Source organism: Cottoperca gobio, chromosome 22 (assembly GCF_900634415.1).
Source record: "Cottoperca gobio chromosome 22, fCotGob3.1, whole genome shotgun sequence".
Lineage (NCBI taxonomy): Eukaryota > Metazoa > Chordata > Actinopteri > Perciformes > Bovichtidae > Cottoperca > Cottoperca gobio.
The window spans coordinates 8,722,914-8,741,480 of record NC_041376.1 but is presented as its reverse complement, the minus strand read 5'-3'; the positions used below and the strand labels follow the sequence as shown (position 1 = coordinate 8,741,480).

The following is an 18,567-nucleotide window of genomic DNA, read 5'->3' as shown; positions in this document are numbered from 1 at the left end:
TAGCTTGCATCCTGTCAGTGTGAAGACAATGTGTTGGCTCTGCTTTCTACAATTAAGGTTCAAGAAGCTTCTAGTATCTTACTAAATAAAATGTTGCTATTGTGGCTTAAAGATATTGCATTTATACATGTTTAGTTTTAGTTTTGGCTTTAACGGTGAGTCATTTTTAATTATGAAATAATCTTCTTACTCAGCTGTTGGCCCACCTGTGACAAAGACATCTATTGTAAACGTATTATTTCTATATTTATACATGGGCCAAATGATAACTCCTTTAGATAACAGCATGCCATGTGTCTTGCATTCACTTTTAGTGGTAGCAGTGATCACATTCAGCCCTGCTTTGCTCTATTAAGGATGATTTACTTTAGATGCAAACCAGGTTTTCATGCATTTATTACTTATATACATATACTTACATAAATAAGCTGTTAAATATTTAATACCTTTTTATATTTGGTTATTTTTGCATTAACAAAGGTACACAGGTACGCTTGTATCTCTATTTTAATTGTAGCCTTGTGTTACAAAGTCCTCAAATTGAGCATGTGACTGGAAGCTAGTGTAGCATATTTAGAAAAAAACAGATGTAGGTGTATTGACCCGACGAGACTGTGCTTGATAATGAAGCAGTAAAATTCTGACGGTTATGACCCTATTATAGATAAGCACTGGCATAAAAAGGATTTGTATTTTGTTCAGCAAGAAATAAATGGTTAATAACTAATCTTGCAAAGAAGATTCAAAATGTCTTTCAGTCTCTTGTCCGCTGAGCTGTAGAAGTAATGCCACCAACACTATCAGAAATATGAACTCACAGAAAATGCTAAATAATGCAAGTTCTTTGTGGTCCAGCCTCATCTAGGTCGAAAAGAGAGACAGAAAAGCCATGGAGATGGTCACTGCAGGTTACCGTATCCAGCCTCTCCCTTGGTTGGAACCACCATTATGCTGAGTTGATGTACCTGTTGAACTTTGAGTGCCTGTTAGTTGCATCAGCACTTTCCAGCAACAACCTTCTCTGACATGTGACCTCAATCCCTGTATAATTGGGATACAGCTGCTGTATAGTCAGTATGCAGAAAATACTATACAAAATCAAATGCCATAGTTTAAGTAGCATATTCTCAGGATTACCTGCTTTAGTTTATACTCCGCACATTGCAAACATACACTGAGAGACGCCAGATGATCCAAACCGGATTGTTTTAGTGGGCAGTTTATCTCAGGTCACTTGTCTCAGTAGAAAATCCTCTCTTACAAGATCAGTGGTGGAGGAGGAATAACAGGTTAATGGAAAGCGAAGCAGACAGCAGCAGTGGGTCAGGTCCCAATCATGTCATGCAAATGACAAAGCAAAGCTTTTGTGATATTTCACTTAAGGTTATTTAAATCATAATTACTTTGATGTTAGTCTCCATGTCAAGTTAATGTTTACAGACTAAATATTATTGTGTTTAATTAGGATTATCATTACTTACTCTTGTTGTAGTTAAGAGTCTATTTGGTGCTCAATAGGGATGGGTACCACAAGAGGCCCCACAATATGTTATTATCTTCTTCTTATAATTTTTATAGTTATTATTCTAAAAATGTTTGCAATATGCTGAGTATTGCGACATTTATTGCAATGTATTACCATTTTTCAACTGCAAATTAAGCAGTTTGATTCTGACATCTTTGTTTCCACTAACTTCCTGCCAATCTCGCTGATTTTAACCATGACCTCACCAACAAATACCAGCACCGTTTAATGTAATGAAATGCAATTGTTACCGCAAAGTTTCATTTGTATTTGTAATATTAAGCTATGCTGTATCGATTTTTTCCGCCACCCCTAGTGCTAAATTACCCCCCACATGGGATTAATGTTTTCTCAATTATTAAATTAGCAGTGCTGACATCATCTTTTGTTTGTCAGCTGTGAAGGAAAGTAGAAATCCATATTGTGTAGCTACACAAGCCTTGGGGAGCAGCTCGGAAGCAAACAAAGCCGGTTTGTTTGAAGTACGACCGTAAAAATGCAAAACTGTGTACTGTACTTTGCATATCTATTTTAAGATGCACAATTCATGTGGCCTCTCTTCCCCTTTCCGTCTCTCCCCCTCTCCCAGTTGTGCGGTTGTGCTGGACTGAAGGTAAACCATGGAGGATGGGAAGCCAGTGTGGGCGCCCCACCCCGCCGACGGGTTCCAGCTGGGGATGATCGTTGACATAGGAGCCGACACGCTCACCATAGAACCGCTGAACCAGAGGGGCAAGGTGGGTCATCACACACAAACACACAGGCACAAGCACACATCCCGGCTTTCCATTTACAGGCAAAGTTAACGCCAGCTGGGAAAATGTGTGAGGGGCCGACGCTTGTTTTCCTTTCATGTGGCTCAGTTAAAAAAAATTGAGTTCGTTGAGTGGTTCACATAAATTGGGTGTTGTTTGCCTTAATCCCAGGAGGGTGCCGCCAACGTACACAAATACACGCATTCATAAGCTCATGCACAAGACTTTCATGGAGAATTACAATGCCAAAACCTTTTTTATGTCATTTTGTCGCGGTCTGTTCAAAGTGCGATTTTAGGTAGAAAGGCGTTAGCACAACAATGTGTAATATGTGAGAAACACGAGAGACCACACGTACAGAGGCATGAATAAATAAAGAGAGCGGCAGCAGGTGCGCTGATAGTGTTGCCTAGAGGGAGAGCTGCTCATTAGGAGGTAAAGGCCACCTGTTACACCTGAGCCGTCACGTGTCCCCAGCAAACAGGCCTCTGATGTTTACAACAGACATGGACTCGAGCAGTTGCCTCTGCATTTGTTCTGTTTGGAGTGTGTCCACTACAGCTAATGTATAGACCTTTCTTACCGCAGACATTTTGGCTTGTTAAAGTATGTCAGTGAGCCAGCATGCACTATACCAGGGCCCTTGGACTGGCACAGCTACGTGGACTGCAATCATTATCAACATTAAGAGTAACAATGCAACAATGTCTACCCGTGTTAAAGTATCCTTGCAAAGCACCTTTTTTGAGAATTATTTTGAAGTTTTTAAAAATGTATGCTGTACTTCAATTGAATCTTAAGATATCACCAGTTACAAGAGACTTGCTGAATCAAATCAGCAATCATCTCACCCAACTGACAGATAACTGCATAATGTTTCAAATATTCAACGTTTTACTACACTGAAAATGTGAATGAGTTCAAAGTAAATCTCATTTGGAATTGATGTGAACTTTGAATGATCACGATCAGTTTATTGCGAGGCATAAACTCTGTCCCATTCAGTGATGGAATAAAAGGCCCATTGAGTGTTTTTTTTTTTTACTGCAGCGTTGCTCATTAGTGCCTCGGCTCAGTACACAAGCCTCAGCCTGGCTGCCTCTTCTTCTTTGTCAATTTTATTGGTTACACATTTCTCGCATGGTTATTGTTTTGGATGGGCATGTCCAGATGGAGCCAAGGTACTGTAGCATGCACACAAAGCAGATTCTGTTTATGCCTACAGCCTGTTTGCGGAAATAAAGCATGCATCACAGCACAGACTGAGGCACACTCACACTAGCAGTAGTATTGATATAGGGGAGTGTAATAAACATGTAAACGGAGCAAAAGAGTGTTTATTAGTGATATATACGGTCTGGACTAACAACTTAGTCCAATTACCTTGTTATATGCTCACTATCAGTTTATTCCCTGGGACTTGTTTAAATTGAGGGTGGAGTTTGGTTGTTTTTAAAAATAAACTGACCGCACAGAGCAACACACACACACACACACACACACACACACACACACACACACACACACACCACATACACTCACTTACTCACTCAGGTGTTCAGCTCTGGTTGCTCTCCCACCAAATTATTCATTATCCTGCCATGTCTCCCCCTTGTTTCTCTCACAGCCGGCTTGTTCCATTGAGTTTATTTCCATTAACTCAGACTCTTAAACAATACAGTAAGATTATCAGTAACTAATTCAGCCTGGGAACATGTCACACCGAACATCATTACTGTGATCTTTAACCGTGATGAATGATTCATGTTTATGCATTCTTGCTTGGCTTTTTTTTATCTTGCCAAATATGTCTCCCCCTGTTTTGGATGCTAATAAACAGTTGTTTTGTGTCATAAGCTCGTCAAAGAACAATGAATAATCTTGTATAAAAAGTTGGCAGGGATAAATAGAGACTATCTATCCTGGAAGTGACATCATGTGAATGTTAAAATGATGAACACTGTTTGTGTTGCAGACCTTTCTTGCTCAGATGAGCCAAGTCTTCCCAGCAGAGGATGATGTCAACAAACATGTAGAAGACAACTGTGAGTCAACACACAGTTGTCTGTTATTCACACTCATGTTTTTCTTAACAAGATCTATTTAATACGGAATTCATTTTATTTATCTTGTTTGTTTTTGTCCTCTGTTTCCAGGTACCCTTATGTACTTGAATGAAGCCACCCTTCTCAACAACGTCAGAGTGCGGTACAATAAAGACCACATCTATGTATGTTTTCTTCTTCTATACTAGTCTGCGTTAGCACAGGTGTAAATACTTTATATATGTGCTCCTGCAATGACTTCAACTATCCAGTTGCATCATGAGGAGATACAGTAACAGGTTGGAGCACAGCAGGAGACAGGATCTCTATCCTTGTCTCCCTGAGGGGAAAGTACCAGGTGGTAAAGAGGGAAGGGAAGCTAGAGAAGGGTCACAAAGTCAGACTGGCAAACCCAATCCTGATCCCAGTCACTCACTTAGGAAATGAGGGACAGCTGGTAGATGGGAAACGCAGGACAGGGAAACAAGTTAAGGTGCGTCTCTCAGCAGCCTTCACCGGGCTGGTTTTCGCCTCTGTTGTCTCTCATTAATCAATAATTAATATGTATTTTTTGCTATTCATTAACTTTCTCTAAATGCAGCTGCTCTCATCGTACACGTATATCTCTTACAGACTTATGTGGCCAATATCTTGATAGCTGTGAATCCTTACTATGACATCCCTAAACTTTATGGCCCTGACGCCATCAAGTCATACCAGGGGAAGTCACTGGGAACTCTGCCACCTCACGTCTATGCTATAGGTGAGAGCTCACACTTTCTCATCAATGTTAAAGGGACAGTTCAGCCCAAAATCAAAAACACATGTTTTTCTCTTACCCCTAGTCCTTTTTTCTTTTATCCATCTAGATTGTTTCGGTATGGGTTGCCCAGTGAGAGATGTCTGCCTTCTCTGGAAAATAATGAAACTAGATGTCAGTCGGATTGTGTTGCTCAAAGCGCGAAAGAGAATACATTTAAAAAGTCAACAGCAATGTCTCGTTCAAGAAATCCTGACCCGCTTAGTCAAGAAAATCCACAGACCTTGTTTTGAGCAGTAGTTTGTAGAGAGGCTTTTAAATAAACCATTGTTGGTGCTTTGAGCACCTCAAGCAGAATCTAGTTCCATTGTTTTCGAGAGAAGGCAGACGCCTCTTCGGCCGATATCACCAACACTTGGCAACTCACACCAAAACTAGATTGATTGATAAATAGCGCTACAGGTAAGAGGTAAAATATGATTTTCTTTTCATTTTGGGGTGAACTGTCCCTTTAAGTAACGGGGTAACATATATAACTACAAGCTAAAGGGATATTACTTTTGAAACTGATGTGATACTGTAGCGGTACTTCATAAACAGGCTTCGTGTCTTTACATTATATGTTATTTTAGTACCCGGCGTTCCAAATCATTTCTTTGTTTTTGTTTGTTTTAGCCGACAAAGCCTACCGGGACATGAAGGTTCTCAAGATGAGCCAGTCCATCATAGTTTCTGGTGAATCTGGTGCTGGAAAGACTGAAAACACCAAGTTTGTTCTCAGGTATGAGCCCTACGTGAATCATCCAGCGTCCCATCTTCATCTTCATCTTCACACTCACATGTGTTCCTCTCTCTTCTGATTGTTTATCAAGTGGTGTTGCAAATCCAAATGTCCCCTCTCTTTTCAAAGAGAAGATGTTTCACCAATGTAGCCTTGACTGCACCACAGTGAGAGTTACTGCTTATACCTTGCAAATATCTCGCACAATAATGAATGAACAGTGGAGGTGGCAACACAGCATCAAACACTAGCTGCTTTGCAAAGCTTTAGTAATCTTTAAACTTTGTAAACTGTGGGTTTTAATGTGTTGTAAGTGTCTTTTTGTATTTTAAACAGGTTATTATCTTAATTTCATCCCCATCCTGCAGGTATCTCACCACAACATATGGCAGTGGTCAAGATATTGACGAGAGAATTGTCGAAGGTAATTCAATAACAAACCAAAATCTATCAATTACTCGTACCCTTTTTATTTTATAATTTTATAACTCACCTGTAAATTTGTACATTTTAATTTAAATAGTGCCTTCTATTTTTGTATTCTCTTGGCTGCTATTGCTGGTTTTTTTTTACAACTTATTTACTGTTTTCTTCTATTTATTATGTGTACTAGCCTGCGAAATGTCATTTTAAACGGATATAATGGCAATAAAGATATTCTATTCTACCTATACTATATATACTTATATACTTTACTGATCCTGATTCTGTTTGTCCCATTTCAATTCTCAGCAAATCCCCTTCTTGAGGCCTTTGGAAATGCAAAGACAGTCCGTAATAATAACAGCAGTCGCTTTGGGAAGTTTGTGGAAATCCACTTCAATGAGAAGGTAATAGATTATCACAGTTCTAGGTTCGGCTGATCTTGCTGTGTGGACCATGACACATCTGATCTTAAGACCTGATTCTTCTCTTGTGTTCCCAGAATGCAGTTGTGGGTGGATTTGTCTCCCATTACCTGCTAGAGAAATCAAGGATTTGCATGCAAAGTAACGACGAGAGGAACTACCACATCTTCTACAGGCTGTGTGCCGGGGCATCCGAGGACATAAAGAAGAAATTGCACCTGGACTCTCCGGACAGCTTCAGGGTCAGTGGGTTTTAGACAGAACACAAATTATACTTATGTCATCCAAAGTGAAATGAAACGGAGGAGATTTGTTTTCAAAGAGACGGAAATCGTTTTTTTTATGTAATTAAATGAACTTTTTTTAGTATTTTGGAGTACACATTGGCAGTTCTAAGAAAGACCACTAGATGTCACAGAAGCTCATTTTTAGTCAAGAGAAACAAGTGAAATCAAACTCGCCTCAGTGACAAATTTCCCAATTGAATTCTTTCCCTCTTGAATGCAATTATCAACTCAGCAGGGGCAAAGTCAGAGAGCATAAAGGTGTTTATTTCCTTCTACTTGCTCGACAAAACAGCGCTTTTCAGAACATCAAGCAGCTCAAGCTGTTCCTCTAGATGTTTATCATAGTGCCATTTTACCAGCTCCCTGAGGTGACACCCACATCAACAGAGGCAATTACTTCACGCGATTCACTACTAGTCATCTGTGGAGCAATATCAGACGACAACAAAGTCAATCTTTCACATGGGGAAAATCTATACAAATATCCCCAGTGGGTTTGCAGCCGCGAGTAAAATGCATTTATACGGCGTCTGAATTTAATTGATCAAAATGCTGATTATGTTTGAATGTTTTCAAGCTGATTTGTCTCCGTTGCAGTACCTGAACCGAGGATGCACCAGGTACTTTGCCAGCAAGGACTCTGATAAACAAATCATGCAGAACCGCAAGAGTCCTGAGGTAATGTCAGCTCCTGTTCGTGCTCAATCCCTCTAACCCAATGCGTGATTATCCCGGACACTTGTGTTGCATTTGCCGACTGTATATCAACGAGCAAAAGGAAAATAACGTATTGTAACGCAACACTTTTTGATTCTTTCCTGTGCAATCAATCCTGTAGATAGATGTACATTATTCTTTTTTTTTTACAATATCGATGAGTAAGCACTGACTAAAAGCATATCCCAGACACATATTCAAGGAAATCAGCTGCAAATGTGAAATGATATGCAGGAACTGGTCAATAAGAATATTTCATGCCAAGAAATGAGTTCAGGTCTGTGTGTTTGATGAATTATGTATGGCATGAAAAAGAACCAGTGTCTGCAAAGACAGCAGGAGATGTGTAATTAATATCATAAAACAATTAGAGGAATAAGTGTGACATGTTGCTCTCTCAGGGACTAATTATACATGTTTATTTCACTTCTTGTTTTCCAAGATAGAATAATAATAATAATAATAATAATATCTACAAGTGCTTTCAGTCCTCTAATAATGGATACACTCATGGGTTTACTTAGCTTAGTACTAAACTCTTTTATTTTTACCTTAGAAGCTGATCATAACCTCGATTCTTTGTTTTAATTTTTTATATATATATATGGTATCCACTCTCACTTGTGCACTGAAATATTGTAAACATACTGATATAATTTTAGAGGCATAGATAGAGGCAGCTCTATGTTTTAACATTTTAAAACAACATGTAATATGTGCAAATGATCATGTTCCATTTACCCTTTTTTGTTAGATACATTATTTTAGACTAGGATTTCAATTGAATAAAGATCTTCTATTAGAGATTTCAATGATGTATTAAATGTGAAAGGGTCTTTATTTAACATGCGTACTATGTGTTTACGAGATATAACAATAACTTAATGATTGAAGCACTGTAAGCCGTGTGGTTGTAAGCACACTTTGTGTTATTAATATGTCGCTAATCAAGCCATTGTACATCTCTCTCTGTCCTTCCACGTTTCTGCGTTATATAGGATAATAAGGTGATGTTTCTTTTCTTATCAGGGCTTTGTGCTCCCTGCTCTTTATCCTGTGTTTTGCTAAAGTAAACACTGAGACTCTCAGGATTTACATGCTGCTGTTTGAAGTGCAAACAGGAAATGAGGGTGCATGCTTCCTCCTCCTGCGTGTGTCTTTCCACGTTTGTGTGGGAGTTGGGGCTGGATGGTAAAAAAAACACATTGTATTGTATTAAACTAAACATACAATGCAAATGAGCTTTTTTTGCTTACCTAGCTTTTGTATACAATACAGGGCTGCACAATTATTGTAGACGTTCCTTATTAATTCACAGATTGTTAAATATTGTTTTTATTAAATAGTCAACACAAATAAACCTTAAACAATTTACAATTATAGCACTTTGTTGCCCTCAACACAATAATGAACTGTGGCTTATCTTCCAGTATATACTGCAGTATACATTCAGCAATCTTTGTGCAGCCCTTGTTAATTGTCACTCTATGAATAATATACGATCTTCATTCCTTATGAATCTTGAAGTGATCTGTTTCCATGACATGTTCACGCTGCACGCCTGTTTCTGTGCTTTCTCCATTTCTGTGGTATTGCTAGATTTTTACATTGGCTCTTTTCTTTAATTGTGTACATGCAGTACTTTTCAAGACATTTGGAGACAAAGCTACTGTATCAGAGCAGCTGTAGTTCATAGTGCTTGCTGTGTGCTGCTGGTGGAGGCTCTTTCAACACATTAATGTCAAATATTTCAAGTGCAAAGTCTACATTGAACATGTGGCTTTTATGGTTAAGGCTTTTGGGTCCACTCCAATTCAATTTAAAATCAGATTTACTCAATACGTGTTGACAATTTATTACATTTCTAAAATATATTCAATAATTGCATCTCGTTTGAGTGAATCACGATTTGAATTGAATTCTCAAACAGTGTCTGTTTCTCTTCTCATCTACCTTTTCTGACTCACTCGTGTGTGTTGTAGCATATAAAGGTGGGCGCTCTGAAGGACCCTCTTCTTGACGACCAGGGCGACTTCAACAGGATGTGTGGGGCGATGAAGAAGATCGGGCTGGACGACACTGAGAAGCTGGACCTGTTCAGGGTGGTTGCTGGCGTTCTCCATCTGGGCAACATTGACTTTGAAGAAACAGGGAGTTCCTCAGGTCAGACAGATGCTCATATTTTTTTAGACACAGCTATTTCTCCAGTTTTTCTGATACTAGAAATAAGAAAAAAAAACACTTCCTCTATGCCCGGGGATTTTTCCCTAAAGAAGGCCATGGCAACAGCGGTTAAAGCATTAATTGTAAATCTTTTATGAAACGAATATGCGGCCCATTAAAAAAGCCCATTTGACAAGTTTGTATCAACATGAGCAAATATAAGTCCACATATGTGTGTTACAGATATTAGATCAGTATAAAATTATGAAGAATAGATCTGCTGTCCTTGGATATCACCACCATTTTTTTTTTTATGTTTATTAAAATAGGGACAGGTATGCAAGCATTTAACCAACGGCACACACCACAGCGTTTAAACAAAGACTCAAATAATGCTTATTTTTGGTTGGCAACAATAATCTTTTTGTAGCTGTGTCCCCATTGTGGGGGAATTGAGAAAGTATGGCTGATGCAAAGAGAAAGATCTTTCACATCTTACTGTGTGTTTCAGGTGGTTGTGTACTGAAGAATCAGTCCGGCCAGACTCTGGAGTACTGCGCTGATCTGCTGGGTCTGGACCAGGGTGATCTGCGCATCAGCCTCACAACCAGGGTCATGCTCACTACAGCAGGGGGCGCCAAAGGAACAGTTATCAAGTAAGAACGGCGGCGGCGGCACTCCTCAAAGATGTGTGACTTGGCAGCTTCTTTTGTTTTTTAGTTCCGTCAGAAGTTACTGTCATAGTTAAAGACAACTGAACTCTGTGTGAAAGCAGTGAACACATGATAGAAAACAGCTAATGATCATAGACTGAAATTAACCACCAGTAATTGACATGAGTCAGTTGTTGCTTTTCTTATTGGTACTATCAAAGTCTTAAGGTGATCTTTATTGTGCACGATAATGAGCATAAATAAGGCGTTTTTATCTTATTATAAAGAGTCTATGATAGGTCTTATTGTTCCTTACAGGCAATCGCTCTGTGTCTCTATGTAAATCACTCACAGCAAACTCCAGTAGAAAACAAGCACCCACATGTAGAGGGATTCTTGGGATATCTTCTGTAAACTGTACTTCTGCATGACTGTGTGGGGATTTCTTGCAGGGTTAAGAATAGAATGTGTTGCAATATTATTGGCACTGCTCCTGTGTGCACTTTGGTGATGATGTGGTGTTTGAGTGATGGGGGCCATGTTTGATAGATTAATATTTCAGGAGGGGCAGATGCGGGTCTGGCCTGGAAGTGTTTTCTCCACATAAATAATGCAGCCTGTATCTGAGGAGGCGGGCAAGCATGGCTGCAGTACAGTAAAGGCCTGGTGTGGCCTGGGGAGCAGGTGGGGCGAAGGGGGGCCTGGCTTTGTCATTAAGCCCCAGACAGATTCACCCGAACCCCCAGGGGGGTTGAGTGTTACAGAGGGAGGTGGTGCATGTGGTGGTTTCAGGGATAACTGAGTCTCAAACTAGATAGATAGATAGATAGATAGATAGATAGATAGATAGATAGTAGAGTAGGATAGGATAGGATAGATAGATAGATAGAGAGAGATAGATAGAGAGATAGATAGAGAGATAGTAGATAGATAGATAGATAGAGGTAGGTAGGTAGGTAGGTAGGTAGTAGGTAGAGAGAGAGAGAGAGAGAGATAGAGAGAGAGATAGAGAGATAGATAGAGGTAGAGATAGAGAGAGAGCAGAGATAGCTAGAGAGGCGGTAGGTAGGTCTACGGAGGAGAGAGAGAGGATATCTAGAATATATAGATAGAAGATTCGAGAGAGAGAGTAGGAGAGAGAGAGGCTCTTCGATCTCTCTCGCCTCCCAGAGAGAGAGGAGAGATAGAGAGCGAGAGAGCGCGCGGGAGAGAGAGAGAGAGAGAGAGAGAGAGATAGATAGATAGCTAGATGATGATAGATAGATAGATAGAAAGAATATCTTAGCCTTTGCAGAGATGCACTATGCTTTTTTGTAATGGATGAGGTTTTTTTCAGATCTTTTCAGAGGACTGGTCGGATTAAATATCAAAAGAAAAAGTGGGTAACAATCCATCATAGATCATTTTAAATTCACTTTCTTCCCCCTGGGACGGGTGAGTTGAACTCTGGATCGCTGTGGAACTGCACTCTGTCCATACAGTCAACCCCTCTAAATAATTTAAGAATAAATGGCGACGAAGCGTCATTAGAGAGCCTAGTAGAGTTCAAGGTTCATATTTGAGTTTTAATACCTCATCTTTGGCTCAGACACCCTCATTTGAAAATGATCGCCTGTCTTGACTAGAGAGATCAAAAGGGGAACTATGCGGCAAAAAAAGTGTCACATCAACACAGCTAAACTTTTTGCTGCTGCATGAAAATTGGGTTTATTAGGGTAAAAAATAAAAGAGGGAGGTTTAAAAAGATATGAGCATGTCCCAGTTTCAGACTGTCTCTCACTGCCCCACTTTGTGTGTCCCTCCAGAGTGCCTCTAAGGGTTGAACAAGCAAACAATGCCCGCGATGCCCTGGCCAAGGCCGTGTACAGCCGCCTCTTCGATCATGTGGTCAAACGAGTAAACGAGTGTTTCCCCTTCGAGACTTCCTCCAACTTCATCGGGGTGTTGGACATCGCTGGGTTTGGTAATAGAATGGCGTTATTGCACAATGAAAAGAGGAAGTTTTTTTATTAAACTTAATACAATGTATAGATTTAGCACAACATAAGTGAACTTCCCAGATTGACTGGGATTCAGTCTACTAAAGAGACTCTTGTCTGTGCAGCGTGTTTCTTAATACAAGCACCCTAATGCATACACACACACACACACACACTTCATTACCAGGGCTATTGCTTGAGAATTAATTTCCCCCGACTGCTTAACTAACACATGCTTTGCAAAATATGTTCATTTTGGAAAATTAATTGAAATATATGATTTTTCAGCTTCTTCTTTTTTTTCTCCGCTCTTCTCTCAGAGTATTTTGAACACAACAGCTTTGAGCAGTTCTGTATCAATTACTGCAACGAGAAACTGCAGCAGTTCTTCAATGAGCGTATTCTTAAAGAGGTAAGTGAGCAGCGTGTGGATTTAGGTGATTTGGTGTGGTTTACTTCTTTATCCTGGGAAACCTGCCATGTCATGTCACTCACAAGCCAAACTGACTGACTCGTTCACCAGCCACGAGGAAGCGGTTGGCACACTAAGCTTCTGTCTCTCTCGTCTCTATTTTCTCACTAGTATTCTCCCTCCGTCTCTCCTGCGCCCTCTCATTAGAATGCTAATTTCTCGGGGGACATGATGAGGCGTGTTTCTCTCCTGTGATCTCTTAACGTTATTCTCTTCCAAGGTCTCCAATTAATGCGCCACATTTCTGATTTAAGCCCGTCTCTCATTATCTCAATTGTGTGTTGTCAGTTTGATGTTTTTTTTTAGGTGGACGATGTTCTGAAGCCACACGGAAAAATGTCAACTCGTTTGAGATCAGGACATTTCCAGAGTGTGTTTTTAATTGAGATTGTTCTTACGTTTGGCCTTGTCTGTGCAGGAGCAAGAGCTGTATCAAAGGGAAGGTCTGGGAGTGAATGAGGTGCATTATGTTGACAACCAGGACTGCATAGGTAAGTTCTATGTCTACTTCCCTTTTCACAGCTTCTCTGTGTCTCAAAGTTGACTTTCTACCTGAAAATTGTCACTGTTGAAAATAAAAAAATATATGTCTGCATTGATCACTACAAAATAAAAGTAAAAAAACACAATCCAGCACTGATAATATGATGTTTGACTTGACTTGAGCTGGTTTGGATGCGTATGTGTATGGATATACACACACACGCGTATCTGTACCTTGGGTGAAGTGAAAAGAGACCCATTGAGTGACACTCAGCGACATCATTAAGATAAAGTGTGGCCTTTGAGGGCTTGTGCTGCAAAACACAAAATGTCTGTTTAGCCCACACACCGCAAGTGCACTGAGGTTGCTTCGAATGCAACATCAGCTCACCCACATGGCATTCATTTTTGGCCATTCCTTGTGCTCTGAGCTACACGTCGGAGCAGCGGAAATACAGCCTTCTCATTATCCAAAGAGATGGTTTATCCATGTGTCTGAAGGGAGCAAGCGTAATGAGTATTTGTGGATTTTATGGCCTCTTTTGTGTAAGCCGGCGAAATAACCCCCCCCCCCCCTCCCCCCCCACACACTTTTTTTGGTTGTTGTGTCTGTCCTCGAGTGAATCCCTAAATTAATGGGACGAAGTAGTTAGTGTATCAATGTGAAGCGGTTTTATTTGTATTTCAAAGGCTGTGATTATTCAGGTGCGAGGTTAACTGACAGCCGTGAATAACATTTATGACTTGCAAATGACCGCTTGGGTTGGCCATTAATTCACTCATCAATCTTCAGGATTTATGCACAGGTGCTTGTTCATGCAAATTCTTTTCTGAGGTCCTTGGCTATCAGATTATATTCCAAACAGCATGCTGCATGAATAATTCAGATATGTGGCTAAATGAGCATCATGATGAACGTGTTTTTGTGCCTCGAATATTCACATTCAGAAACATATTCGTAAACTGAATGTTTAGTGTTTTTATAACGTGTGGCCGCTGTGGTTCCCACCTTACCTCCTTTCTAAATACCATTTGTCGTCCATTTAAACATTTGATGCTTGCAAAGGTTGCCAGGTTTTGTCAATTAATATTTTGTATCTTAAGATAATAATTCTCATACTGGTGCTTCCCTGTTTATTGTACAGCTGGACGTAAACATTCAATCCTAATAATGTTACTGATACACATTGTTTTTTCCAGACCTCGTGGAAGCTAAGCTGGTGGGAATCCTGGACATTTTGGACGAGGAGAACCGTCTCCCTCAGGCCAGCGACCAACACTTTGCACTGGCTGTTCACAACAAACATAAAGACCACTTCAGACTGACGGTCAGAGCTCTCCCTCCCTCTCTCATCTTTCTCTATGTTTCTTATTCTCTCTCTCTGCTTCTGTTCTAGCTTTCTTCTCTTCAATATTTCCTTTGTGCACCGAGTTCTTTTGTGACGACACATTGGTTTTGCCATTGTGATCATCTTTACTCTGCCTGTATGTAACAGCAGTGTTTCTGAATGACGCACGGTCCCTATCCCTCCCTCTGTCTCGGTCATTGTCGCTATTGTTTGTCACTCTGCCTGTATCTCTGTATCTAAGCATGAAATCCTTTTAGAAATGTAGCCTTGACACTAATTCAAGTTTAAGATTAGAGTTGGCTGGCTGCAGCCACGATTCTACTGCAGGGAGAGTTATCACTCAAACAAAGACTTTTCTATACATTTAATAGGGTGTCAGACATTGATCCTAATTGAAAGTGCTTAAATATGCTGTGAGCTTACATTTCTGCTAAACAGTTTTCACACTTATAGGATAATTTATTATGGTTCCTCTCACTAATGAAGCTAATAGAGCTTAAAAAGTGTTGGTGCTACATTTTTTTTTTTTTTATCCTGAAGGGTTTTTGGTAATGGATTTGTGGGGTCATTTTATAATACTTGAGCCAGATAACATGAATGCGGCATTTTAAAAATGGAGCTCGATTTTGTGGAGTGCTTATTTCCTTGAAAGTAAACATGTTAATTAAAAAAATTCCCTGCAAAGGGTTTGTGAGAATATTTATTACATCATGTTTGGCTTTTTTGTTGGATTTCACTGCTCTTCATGAATCCGAATGTTTCATTCTCCCAACACAAAAACAACTCTGCCGCAGAGATGGTGATGGATAAGATGAGAGTGAAATCAATTTATATGTACTTTAGCTCTGTCATTAAATACGATTTGCTTTCTTCCTTTCCCACTTAGGTTCCCAGGAAGTCGAAGTTGACCATTCACAGGAATCTCCGTGATGACGAAGGTTTTATCGTCAGGCACTTTGCTGGAGCTGTCTGCTATGAAACGGTAATTATTATATTATTATTATTATTATATGGGGATTTTGTGGCTGGGTGGTATTCACAGAACCCAGTAATTGAATGTTTTCCTACATACAGGCATGGGAAGATATGAAAATGTCATGTCACGAGTATGCTAGCCAAAATCATTGCGCTTCACGATATTTTCCTGATATTCATCAAAATACGCTTAAAACTCTTAAAATGGCACTAAATCATACAGGAATCACTTTCTTACAATTTGTTAAGACAGAAATATTTTTATTGAATCACACAAAGGACACATCTTTTTTTTAGTGACAAACAAACTAATCTTAAATAAGGTAATCATAAATAATCAATGTCTCCTAGAATAAATAAAGTTCTTAAAAGGTTTTCACATTTTGTACATCTGCGTAAAAGTCTGCCACTACAGAAAGGTATGCATTGTGTTTCCACAGACTCGGTTTGTAGAGAAGAATAATGATGCCCTTCACATGTCCCTGGAGTGTTTGGTGTCTGAATCGAAAGACAGATTTGTTCGAGAGCTGTTTGAGAACTCAAACACCAACAGGGATTCCAAACAGAAGGCGGGCAAACTCGGCTTCATCAGCGTCGGGAACAAATTCAAGGTCGGGAGTTATTGTCAAAGTTTGTCATTTTCGATTGTTGTTAGATAAAGTCCCTGAACTTAGATACAATTGAATAAAACACACATAATACTTTTCATTTTCACTATCACAAATAATAACAAGCAAAACTGAATTTAAACACTTAAGACCTATTTGCACGGGGTTAGAGTTGTGTGGTATCATATGGTGAAATATGGTAGTTTACAGTGGAATCTTTACAAATTACGAACAAGCACGGGATTAAGATCACAGACGACCTCTGCAATTATTACAATTTACTACATGTTCCCAGGTAATACTAGTCAAATAGGGCTTTAGATGCTACAATATTTAGTGTTATAGTCAAAGACAGCTTTATTTAGTTTTGTACACTTGTTATACACACACAAAACTAGGTTTGGCCCAACTGTATAATATGTAGTCCAAATGAAAGATGAAACGCAAGATGAAACAATTTCAATTTGTCATTTGTAGAAGAACTATTTGAAATGCACTAATTGGCTGCTTACTGGTACTGTTCATGTATTTAAAAGTGTGACATTTTTGTAGAATCACGATACTCCTTTCTCTTTTTTTCAGACTTTTCTAACTCTAATCTCTAGACTTGTTCTGTTACTTTTTACCTTTCCACTCTTCTTCCCATCCCCTCTTTCTCCTCCCTATCAGGGTTTCCTTTTAGATTTCCTCCAGTCTCCCATCTCTTTCCTCTGAGAAAACCTTCCTTGGTGGATAAAGCTGGATAAAGTCAGCTTGAGGTATATTAGAGAGGAGTTAGAAAAACAGTGGGAGTGAAAAAAATAAGAGAACGAAAGAATGAAACACACAGGCTTTCTCACAGAAGTGTGTTGAGCGAGCAGCCCAGAAGTACGCAACTCTCAGCAGCAACCAAAAAATCCAACTCCAGCCACAGACTTGAGGTTTTTTTCTTTATCACTAATGTATCATCTTTGCCTTCATCACTAATGCACCAGAGAGGGACTAAAGCACAAAGATGATGTGTGAGTTTCAAAAAAGGCTTCAATAGCTAGAATGTGTTCTACGGAGAGCAAATGTGGGACTAGTTGTCTTAATTTTCTACAGTTGAAAACATGATAAGATAAATATAATTTGTCAAAATGAGCAGTCTGTAAAATACAATGTAAAGTATAAGAATTGTGTCTTGAATGACATCCACATATCCACAGTTGGCACCAGTTTAAATCCTATTTGATGGGCAGGGACTACTTTGTGTCGACCTGTAATTATATGGCAAGACAATTACAAGATTGCCTGAAGAGCAAATCAAGAATTAAAGAAATTACGTCTCAGCAGGATTTAGAAACACGTGTCCACGTGTTTATCTTCAGGAGGCTCGTCTATTATGTCTAAAAAATCGAAGACTGCTAGAGTCTTGACTAAGACCAGAAAAGTGGATCACATCACTCCGGTTGTCAGATCTTTACATTGGTTTCTTGTGTGTCAAAGATCTAATTTTAAAATTCTGCTGTTGGTTTCTTCATTAAAGCACTGAATGGTTTACGGCCAAAATACATTTCTTATCTGCTGCTGCATTATGAACCGTCAAGACGTCTCAGATCGTCCGGGACAGGTCTGTTTACTGTCTCCAGAGTCACAACTGAAAACGGAGAAGCAGCATTCAGTTTTTATGCTCCACATATATGGAACAAACTCCCAGGAATCGATCTTCCGGGCGATCTTCGTTCCTACCCTCACCTATGGTCATGAAGGGTCATGACCGAAAGAACGAGATCACGGGTACAAGTGGCCGAAATGGGTTTTCTCAGATGGGCGTCTCCCTTAGAGATAGGGTGAGAAGCTCAGCCATCCGTGAGAGACTCGGAGTAGAGCCGCTGCTCCTTACGTTGAAAGGAGCCAGTTGAGGTGGTTCGGGCATCTAGTAAGGAGCCACCTGGGCGCCTCCCTAGGGAGGTGTTCCAGGCACGTCCAGCTGGGAGTAGACCCCGGGGAAGACCCAGGACTCGGTGGAGAGATTATATCTCCTCACTGGCCTGGGAGAAGGGAAGTTTGGGGTTCCTTACTGGAGCTGCTGCCCCCGCGACCCGACCCCAGATAAGCGGTAGACGATGGGTGGATGGATGGATTTTGTCAACCATTCATTCAGCTCCACTGTAATTCTATCGTTTAATCTCCATTTTATTCTATC

General features: G+C 39.9%; 1 protein-coding gene across 3 annotated transcripts in view; it reads left to right on the top strand.

Moving 5' to 3' along the window:
- Positions 1–18,567, top strand: part of myo6b (myosin VIb) — a 39,843-nt gene that overhangs the window by 1,580 nt on the left and 19,696 nt on the right. For 2 of the 3 annotated variants that reach the window (XM_029460642.1, XM_029460641.1), the window contains exons 2-18: positions 2,115–2,262; positions 4,256–4,325; positions 4,437–4,510; positions 4,959–5,088; positions 5,761–5,866; positions 6,235–6,290; positions 6,599–6,696; positions 6,792–6,956; positions 7,599–7,679; positions 9,701–9,881; positions 10,393–10,537; positions 12,340–12,497; positions 12,834–12,925; positions 13,404–13,476; positions 14,669–14,796; positions 15,704–15,799; positions 16,233–16,403. In XM_029460642.1, the coding sequence (XP_029316502.1) occupies positions 2,146–2,262; positions 4,256–4,325; positions 4,437–4,510; positions 4,959–5,088; positions 5,761–5,866; positions 6,235–6,290; positions 6,599–6,696; positions 6,792–6,956; positions 7,599–7,679; positions 9,701–9,881; positions 10,393–10,537; positions 12,340–12,497; positions 12,834–12,925; positions 13,404–13,476; positions 14,669–14,796; positions 15,704–15,799; positions 16,233–16,403 (1,941 nt within the window). In that variant the 5' untranslated portion in view covers positions 2,115–2,145. The remainder of the gene's footprint in view (positions 1–2,114; positions 2,263–4,255; positions 4,326–4,436; positions 4,511–4,958; positions 5,089–5,760; positions 5,867–6,234; positions 6,291–6,598; positions 6,697–6,791; positions 6,957–7,598; positions 7,680–9,700; positions 9,882–10,392; positions 10,538–12,339; positions 12,498–12,833; positions 12,926–13,403; positions 13,477–14,668; positions 14,797–15,703; positions 15,800–16,232; positions 16,404–18,567) is intronic. The other variant, XM_029460643.1, reaches the window with a different exon arrangement.